This window comes from Cynocephalus volans, chromosome 8, assembly GCF_027409185.1.
Source record: "Cynocephalus volans isolate mCynVol1 chromosome 8, mCynVol1.pri, whole genome shotgun sequence".
NCBI lineage: Eukaryota > Metazoa > Chordata > Mammalia > Dermoptera > Cynocephalidae > Cynocephalus > Cynocephalus volans.
This window is the reverse complement of record NC_084467.1, coordinates 14135614-14145751: the sequence shown is the minus strand read 5'-3', so window position 1 is coordinate 14145751 and position 10138 is coordinate 14135614. Positions and strand designations below refer to the sequence as shown.

The following is a 10138-nucleotide window of genomic DNA, read 5'->3' as shown; positions in this document are numbered from 1 at the left end:
TCAGTGGCCTCACTACAGGCTGGGGGTCTGACTGGCTGTTGACTAGAGCAACTGGATAACTAGACTATGGGTCTCTCATCATCCAGCAGGCTTGTTCCCTTAGTGGCAGTCTCAGGGTTTCTAAGAGCCACAAGAGAGCAAATCCAATGCCCAAGTTATTTTCAAGCCATTGCTTATGTCAATTTTGTTATGGTCTCACAGTGGCCAAAGCAAGTGACATGACCAGATTCAAGGGATGGGGAAATTGATGGGGTGAAAGTTGGTTATACAAATTGAGTCATTCTTGTCATACCCAAACTAAAGTTGGAGTTAAGGGGTCAGGAGGAAAAAGCACTTGGAGCACATAGCACCTGCTCCAAGAAGAATTTTCTACAAGCCCGACTGATGAAACAGCCTGCTACAGTCCTAAGACAAGCATTATCTAGTGGCTGCTGAAACAACCAGCCATGACTCTAAGACTAATTTTTACTTACGGCCATCACTCACCAGTCAAAGCCTGCCAACTCCCTCAAGCTCTGCTAGTGCCCGTGAGCTTTCTTTCAAAACAGTATATAACATTCCTCTCTCTAGTAAAACTCCCAGACTTTTCTTTGTTCTTTAGACATACTGAAGACCACCCCAGTCTGTGTGTGTGTCCCAGATTGCAATCCTGTTTTCCCAAATAAAACATTCTCTTAGAGATTCGTCTCTGTATTTTTATTTGACTTTAACAATGGGAATGGGAGAAGTTGGCCAGTTTTGCACCCACCACGGTTGTTTTGAGGATTCAGTGAGACAAAATACATAATGCACCTGTCAGCCTTGCCAGTGTTCAATAAATGTATTGACAATGATTACATTTCTCTCTTCCAGTTTTTCTTCCAGTTTTTTAGTAATAAAAAGGTCAGTGTTATAATTACTAATAATCATTCAAATAACTAGGTTTTAGTAGTAATTTTTAATTTTTGCACAGTGTCACATCTCTGTTTCCTCCTCTATATCATGAGGACAATTGCTCTGCCTGACGGTGATGTTGCAGAGAAGACTCGGGGAGGGAAAGATACTGGAGTGTTTGCAGGTAAGGCTGTTATCAGTATAAACTCCAGGTCTCCAGCTCCTCACCACACATCAAAAGGCAATTTAGACTTGATCGCTTTTTCATTTTTGTTTTATTTTGACCCACATCTCACTTTTCAAAAAACCCGAGGGGCACAGCTGTTTGTAGAGACTTTCCTCCAGGTTACCCTTGCTTCCCCCTCCCCAGCTCCCCGAAGGTCCCCCTTCCCTCCTTCTGCCACTGCCTCATACCTGCCTACAGGGCTGCTCCTGGCTGGAGCCACAGCTTCAGGGGGCTCCAGCTTCAGGGGGATCCCAGGGGCATGCTGAGGTCACAAGTCCCTTCTGGGTAAGGATTACAAAGGTGAGAAGAGATGGGTTCCTCTGTCTGTGACTCTAAATATCGGCAGCCAGACACAGCCCACCTTACTCCCAGTCTCTGTGAGTGGCAGATCCTCCCAGTCTGTAAAAGAAGGGAGCCCCCTCCACGTTGCTCCTTCCCGGTGTTCCCAGTGGTTCCTGAGTGTCTTCTGAAGCATCTCAGTGCAGTCTGACACCCTAGGAAAATGCTTAATGTTTCGAGCTTGTTGAAACTCAAATCAGCAAATCATCCAATTCTGAATTGCCTACCCTGGAAGGAGAGCAGAGGTTCATGGTCTCAAAACCTAGATGGTCTAAAATATGAGTAACTTTTATCTTGAGCACCCCCTCCTAACATTCTCAGGCAAGAAGAGGCCCCTGCAGCTTAAATCTCAGACAACTTTCCTCCTTGGAAAGTTGTCCTCCTAGGACACAGAGAAAAGATAGTGGGGGTACAAGAAACCCCTCTTTCTCTGCACTGGCTCTAGGCAGCCCCCCTGCAGAAGACCTGCTTTGGAGCCATCCCTAGGCTGGGTGCTTTACACATATGATATCTCATTAGTTCTCACAACATCTTCTTGAGGCTGGCAATGGCAAACCCATTTTATAGATGCAGGTATTGAGGGAGCAGAGAATTTAAGAAAATTTCCTTTGAGTTCGAAGTTCAAAGATGGAGCAGAATTTGTTGGCAGGCGTGGAGATGGCATCGGGGCAGCACAGGAGGTGGGGTGCTGCCAAGGCCTGGTTCCTCTGCCTCATGACACGGGAGTAGGGAGGCAGGGTTCAAGCACACTTGTAAGAAAACAAAAGGTCTCTGGATTTTGCCATTAAGGCAAATTTCCTTAAAATCCCTGAGCCTCAGTTTTCTCACCTGTAAAATGGGGTAGTTTTGAGTGTCAGAGAAGTGATGCATATAAAAGTATGTAGCCCAGTGCCTGGGACAAGAAGAGTGGAGGTCCCCAAAATGTGACTTCTTGTCTCACCTGGCCAGGAATTCCACAGGGAAGGGCACCTGGGGTGGCCCCTCCAGCCAGGCTTGCCTCTCTCGCTCATTGTTTCCAAGGGCAGCTCTGTGTCCTATAGTCAGAGAGTGGCCCAGGCCCCAGCCCTAGGCAAATGCTATGGTTTCTATGGTTGTTTTAACAGCTCTGCTATTCCATACAGGACCTAGACTGGGTTTCTCTTCTAAATACTGTTGGAGGCCCCAGAGAGAGAGGAATGAGAAAACAAAGGACGTTTTATTTATGATAGGAAAAGAAACCAACAGAAAAAAACAACTCTACAGGCTCAACCGGAGGGGGGCATGTTTAAATAAGCCGTGGTACAATCACTGGATGAAATATTGTGCAACTATTGAAATGATGTTTACCAAGGGTTTGTAATAACACAGGAAAATGCTTATTCTAAAATGCTAAGGGAAAAAAAGGAAGCAGCTGAATTGTACATTCAGCATAATCACACCTACGCAAAAATCAAGCCAAACAAACCACTACGTGCAGAAGAAAAAGGCCGGAGGGACATGAGCCACAGTAGGGGATGTCTTCAGGTGGCAAAATTGGGGAGATTTTTTATACTTTTCTCTATTTTCCACTTTTTTTCTATTATTGGCTTAAAGTGGAAAGCAATCCAAATTTAATTATTATTACTTTTTTTCTAAAGAAGAAAGAACTCATTGGAAAAACAGGACAGATGACCCACAGGGAGCCAAGTGACACAGAGGCCACCCTGAGGGGCAGGAGGTCATCAGACCCTAGGCTATTAAACAAGGTCAAGTGGAAATCCAGACTCTAACACCATGAAGTGACATTGGCAGGCTGATACCCAGCTGCACACTTGGGTGTGGCACCTGCGACATCCTGGTGATTGTGTTGGCTTTCTCCCCTAAATGTGCAAACCCTGCTTCTCTCCTGGGAATGCAACTTGTTTCTGTCCAAGGAGAGTTAAAAAAAAAAAAAAAATGTTGGTGTGATTGAATTTCCCCCCTTAACCAGAGTAGCTGGGCCCCTGCCCTTCACACACAGTGGTGCTCCTTGGAAGCAGTGCTGCCCTCTGCAGCCAGCGTGACAAAGCCCTTCTGGGCCAGGGCCAGCCTTCCTGTCTTCTGAGCCAGTCCTGATCTGTGCATCTCCCAGATTTCCATTTGGCCCCTGTTCAAATGTCATCACACTATTTACAAGAGTGACCCTCTGCCCCTCAATTTACTGTCCCATGTCTCTGCCTTGTCCTTCTTGGCTTGGCACTTAAGCAGCATAGATTTCATTTATCTGTTAATATGTTTGTTTTTTTAAAAATCGCCTGTTTTCCTCCACTAGAATGTGGACTCCATTAGGGCAGGAATCTCCTGCATTTCCAGCACCTAGGACAGGACCCAGCCCATACATTCTATAAATGTTTTATTTTGTGAGTAAATGAATAAATCCTGACCATCTTGCCCTCAAATGGTCTTTCCAGGCATTCTGTATTAGTCCATTTCTGTTGCTTATAACAAAATACATGGAACTGGGTATTTTATAAAGAAAACGAAATTTATTGCTTACAGTTTTGGAGGCTAGAAGTCCAAAGTCCAGGGAGCACATCTGGTGAGGGTCTTGGTGGTGGCGACAGTGAGGCAGGGCATCACATGGTGAAACGGCAGAGCAGAGAGAGAGAAAGAGACTCTCTCATCTTTTAAAGCCCTCACTATGGCATGGTCCTACACACAATCACCTCTTCAAGGCTCCACCTTTCAATGACCATAATAGAATTTCCCACCCTCTTAACAGTCACAGTGGGGGCCAAGTTTCTAACACATAAAACTTGGGGGACATAGTTCAGGCTTCAGTGAGTTTGGGGGGAACGTAATTCATTCCACTACTCCTTCCTAAACTACCTTGCTCTAGCATGATAGTACTGATCACTTCCACCCCTAAACAAAGCTCCAGGGACCAGGCCAGTGATGATAAACACACCAGCTCCAAGCTTTTGCTAATGACTGCCTGGGACGCTGTTTCAAAAATTCTGAGGCCATTGCAAAGACTCATCAGGAAAAGATATGGCAATTGATTAGTGATGTCTGCCATGGGACAATACGGGAGGTAGATTAGATGTGCTGTGTACCTCTCATGTCATCCCAGGCCAAATCTCAGCTCTCCTGCTCATTGTGAAGACCACAACCACCATCAATTGGGGCCTGACACAAATTTTGCTGCCTCATCCCTGGGATCATTTCCCTAATCCCTACCATAGGTAAGAAATGGGCTTCTGAATGTTTTTCCAGTGTGGCTAGTTCCTTGTTCCTCTTGGGCTTGGAACCTTTCCTGAACTTTACCTAGCTTGGCTGTGGTCTTGCCTTTTGCCTAGCCCCTCACCAGAGGCCTGCCCTCTGTCCTCAGGCAGGTGCCTGGCTCCACCTGCCCCGGCTCCCACATGGGGTTCTCCCCCCAAGCAAACCCTTTCCCTGGCCTGGTATCACCATGCCAATGCCTCCTTTGAGTCTTGTCACTGAGGCCATCACCCCATCCCCAGGGGTCCCTTGGAGGTTCATGTGTGAATGTCGACACATGGCCTTACAGGGGGTGGGGGAGTGTCACTCACCCCAGGGGCAGCCATGGTCCTAGCTGTCTTTCCCTTCCTTCCCACTCTCCGATTTAGGAATAAGCTCAGCTGCCTCATCATCCCAGGCCCTGGGGCAAGGCTGCTGGTGGAAAAGCTCTCTTCTCATCTCCACTCCAGCCTCCTTTTCATTCTTGGTTCTGATCCTGCATCTTCCAAAAAGACCCCCAGCCTCAGCCCCAGCGGCTGCACAAGCTCTTGCTGGGACCACCTGGGAACATGGGAAAAACTTGCTTTGCGTGCTCTCATTTACACCTAGGCAGACAAGGACGTGAATTGTTCTTTCCATTTTCAAGAAAGGGACACTGAAGTCCAAAGGGGCCCTGCTCTGGTGTACCTCCTAGCTCCTCTGGCCTCTGGCGGGGACCCAGAGCATCGCTGCTGTCCTGTCTGTCCCTGTGTCTCCCTCGGAGACAGAACACGGGCTCTGGTAGTAGATTGGACCAGTTTCTTTCCTTCCCTTCTGGAAAAGCAGATACCTTCCCGACATTGGGGGTCTCCTCCATTTCAGAGTTTACCAAACTCAATGTGAATGGAGATCCAGTCTCTGGATGTTCCACTAGAAGCTTCTAATTCCTCAGCTCCATCATGGACCTTCCCCTCCCTAGTCCTCTCCTGTCTGATGAGGCAAACCTGGTGGCCAGATGGCACAGGAAGGGCAGATTATGCTGTCACCTCTCCCCAGCCCTGGAGCTCTGACTGGTAGCAGCTGTTGCAGCTTCCAGACGGGAGGGCTGAGTTGCTTGGAAGCATTCTGAGATCGGGAAGAGTACAGCAGTCACTTAGCAATGGGCATGAGCAGGGGCCTAGGGGCAGGGTGGCCTGAGACCTCATGTATAGAATCAAGTGAATTCTTAGACTTCTAAAAGCAGATGGCTTGTTAAGATGGATGCTTCTCTTCCAGCACACTAGACTTCCAGGTAACGAGAAAAGGTAATGTGGGCTTTGGTAAATTTACTCTGGGAGCAAGAGGCCCTGTGGGCAGCTCCAACTTTAGCTGTTCTTCTCAAACCACCTCTCCCTCTGGCCAGGCCCCCAGGGGTTCCCCAGGCTCCTTCCTGGTCCTGCCAGAGCCACCTCCCACAGTTCTTCCCACCTGTGTGCCACATGTGCTTCTGGGAAACTTAGAGAGGGGACAGTGGCCAGTGTTTAGGGAGGGGTACTGGTGGCTCATAAAGAGCCAGCCCGGGGGATGAGCATCAGGGGCCTCTGAGGGCCAACTGGGACCTGGAACTGTGGTTGTGATAAGGCTCTGCCCCCGAGCTTTGGTGGGGTCCTGGTGTATTTCCCCAAGAATTCAGATTTGAAGCAAGGTGGTGTGCACCCCTGCAGGTGTGGATGCCTTCTGCCTCAGAACACCAGTCCCCAGCTCTCTTTTCTGCAGTGGAGGAAGTAGGATTAGGGTTCCCCTCTTGATAGCCAAATTCCTGGGCTCCCTGACCTCCCAGAGATGGCCCACAAAGAATGGGTAGGGGTGGCACTCTTTGCCTCCCAGTTTTGCATGATGAGCACAGCAGACGGGTGACTAGACCCTGGTCTGAGGGACATCAGGCGCAGGCAGGGTCAGCACGGTGGGCAGGAGTGTGCCCTGCGGGGACGGGAAGCTCTGCAGCTCCTTGGGCACAAACCTGGGCGAGATGTAGTCGGCCAGGAAGCAGAGCACGTGCTGGCGCCCCACACAGTATATGAGGTTGTCCACCACGGCGCACTGGAAGGCCTCGGGGTAAGGCATCCGGTACGTGGTGCACTCATACCAGAGCCGGGTGCTGGCACTGCAGCGGTACACGCCAATGCCCAGGCTGCGGTTGAGGTCAAAGCGGTAGAGAAAGCCATTGACTGCCACCATCTCAGCCGTGCGGTCCTTGCTGCCCCCCGTGGGGCTGACTGACCAACGCTGTCCCTGGGCCGAGAAGCGGAGCAGCAGGTAGCGCAGTGTGCCACCCGTGACAAAGATCTCATTGGCACACGCTGTGGCCGTGTGCGCCAGGGCAAATGTGTCGTTGGGAAGTGGCGGGGCGAAGGCCCAGCGGTCCAGGCGAGGATCGTAACACTCAACCGTGTTCAGACACTCTCCCCCAATGGCGTACAGGTGCCCGTCCAGGGCCACCAGCCGGCAGTGCGGCCGGGCCTGGTTCAGCGGGCACACCTCGCTCCAGATCCTTGTCAGTGGGTTGTAGCAGAAGACGCGGTTGGAGGGCTGGTGTCTGGGCCCCTGGCAGCCAGACACCACGAAGAGATAATTAAAGAGACTGCAGATGGCACAGCCCCGGGACATGGCCTCGGGGGGCAGACGGGCCAGCAGGTGCCAGGCATCCTGCTCATCATCGTAACAACAGAGGCGGCCGGAGTCTTCCTGGGGACACACGTCAGCCACTACCAGGTACTTGCGACCCCGGAGCCGTTGCCGGAGGATCAGCTCCCGTTCTGCCCCGCTCAGGCCCCCATAGATGTCCGGGCTACGCAGTACCTGGAGGTAGTTGTCACTCATCACCTTGTAGGCTGCCTCCTTCAGGGCCTCCAGGTTCTGCCTCTTGGCCAAGGTCAGCACCTCATAGCAGTTGCCCAGATCCAGCTGGATGTCTGGGCTTGAGGCGGGGGTGGGTGGGATGTGGAAGAAATTTGTCCTGGCCACGTGCTGCATGTGAGGCTCCCCGCTGATTCTGGCTGAACCAGGCAGGGCACCCCAGTCTGGGCTGGGTGGAGCACGGTCCCCGAAGCCATCAAGCTGTAACTGAAGCTCTGGGTTCTCTGCGATCTGCAGGAGGCTTTCCTTCCTGCTGAAACCTTGTGTGGAGGAGGACGGTACAGGGCTGGGGGAGGCGGCTGTTCCCGCTCCCCCTCCTGTATCATCGGAGGCTGGCCCTGTTCCCAGGGGGCTTGTCAGTGGTCCAGGGGATGGGGCCTCAGCCAGGGCTGCTGTCCTGAGGTCCAGCCTGCCCCTGGAGATGGCCTGAGAGGTGGTTTCCACATAGTAATCATACACCTTGCCCTTCAGCCTGGGCCCCGTGCCTTCTACCTTCTGTATGAAATTTTCCTCCATTCGGACCCTGGCCACAGACGAGAAGGTATAGGAGGCTCCCTCCTGCTGATACAGGGCCAGGCCCATGTCAGAGGCAGCCTGCAGGGCCCTGGCCTCTTCCCTGCTGACCCCTGTCACACGGCTGACGATCCAGCTCTGGTTCATGTCACTGCTATGGTCTGCAGGGGCCACCCAGCGCTGGTGGGGGGATTCCAGCTCCCCTGACCCTGGCTGCTTGGGGGACCCACCATCCCACCGTGGAGTGGGCTCACCACCCACACAGCTGCCGTCTGCCACTGCAGCCAGTCCAGTTGGGGAGCTTTTGGGTTCACTGCCCAAAAGGGGGTGGCAGGGAGGGTCAGGCTTACCGCCAACAGCTGCTCCGGCTTCCTGGCCCAGGCAGCAGGGAGACACCCGCTCAGAGTCCGGGCACTGCCCACCCTGCTCCTCACCCGAGCCTTTTCTCTGGGGCTTCCTGTCTCTGGAAGTGGCTCCTGTTGCCAGGACACGGTGGCCTTCTGGGTTCTCCCAGCTGCAGCCCAGTGCTCCAGCCCCCTTGCAGACCCTCCGGTGTCTTGGTCCCCTTTGCAGTGTCCTGGGAGAAGCACCCTGGACGGCAGGCTGTCCTGAGCCCTCCGCTTCCTCCTCAGCTTTGGCCTTGGTGTCCCCACCCCCCAGAGGGGCTGGGGCAGGCCTCGACTTGTAGAATCTGTAGGCTGCAGTCAGCAGGAGCAGGGCAGCGGCAGACAGCACCACCTTGCCCGTCAGCTGCATGTCCAAATGCCAGTCCTGGGCCTCTGCTCCTCTGGGGAGCATGCTTTTCCAGCCGACCTGGGGCTGAGGAATGTAAAGAATCTGATTAACGATTGCCTAATAGTGACCGGTTCCTGGATCCTGCCAAGCTGAGCAGGAGGGAGTTCTGGACTGGCTCTGGCTAGCCAGCTGAGGAGTTGGAGCAAAGGTGACTTTGAGCTAACAGAGGGCAGCCACCGGGGCCCGGGGTTGGCAGATCTCAGCTCTGGCCTTCACTGGTGGTGGGGGGTGGGGAGGCCTGCCCAGGGGCCGAGCTGGTGATCAGCGACCCGAGCCAGCTCTATGGCCAGCAGCTGGGGGATGTTAGGAGTGTCCAGCGGGTACACAAAGAGGGAGGAAGCTCTTAACCAAACAGTCACCCGATGCCAGGAAATGCACAGGGTTGGTTATTCTTTGTCTGGGTGCTTTATTTTCTCTTTTGCAAATCCACCAGACTTGGAGACTTGGGTGTGATGAGTCATGGGGCAGGTGGAGCCACAGTAGGTGGGGCTGGGATTGTTCCTGTTGAGGTCTGCTCATCCCCGTGGTAGGGTTGGCATTTAGCTGGTCAAGCAGGGGACCTAGCAGGGGAGGCAGGAGCCAAGCCACCTGACCCAGCCCTTGAATGCCTCTGCCCTCCTTCCCTGCCTGACAAGTTTGTGAAGAGAAAGCAGCCTCGCTGAGCAGTCTGGAAAAACGCATTGCATTCGTACCCAGATCAGGGTTAGACATGGAACATGGGACATATCTTCCCCCTCAAAACCGGACAGCCACCCACTGGCAAGAGGCTGAGGGAAGACCCACACCCCACCAACACCCACCAACACCTCCTTTCCATATCACCGGTGCGGTGGGTCCTGGATCCACACTACCTGGTTCTGCCACTTACCAACTGTGTGAACTTAGGCAAGTGACTTCACCTCTCTGTGCCTCCTTTTCCTTATCTGATAAGTGGCGGATGACAGCCTACGTACCTCCTCAGGCTGTTAAAATGGGTTAATGTGTGGGCAGCACTGGGGGCAGAACCACAGTTGTAAGAGCTCAGCAAACATGAGCTGATCAATTCCTTCTCACTGTTGGTGTCAGCATTGCTATTATTAATCGTCATCACTGGGAACTTCTAAAGCACAGACCTAGTTCTGCTCCTCCCCTGACCAAGGTCCTCCAAGGGTCCTTAAAGGCCAGTGTGGGGTCTTGAACTCGCACTGTCTCTGGGGCAGGGCAGGTAAAGGCAGCAAGCTAGACCTGCCCAGCTGACGGCACCTGCGTGCTGGCCCAGCACTGCCTGGTCCTCGCACTGTGCTGGAGAAGCTTAGAATCCAGGGATTGATGTGATCACTC

At 52.7% G+C, this 10138-nt stretch overlaps 1 protein-coding gene across 1 annotated transcript; it reads right to left on the bottom strand.

Annotated features, from left to right (window-relative positions):
* Positions 1-6511: 6511 nt before the first annotated feature.
* KLHDC7A (kelch domain containing 7A) lies at positions 6512-8821 on the bottom strand. Its single transcript, XM_063103775.1, has one exon. It carries the CDS (start codon positions 8819-8821, stop codon positions 6512-6514), a length of 2310 nt encoding a protein of 769 aa, XP_062959845.1.
* Between the last annotated feature and the right edge of the window lie 1317 nt (positions 8822-10138).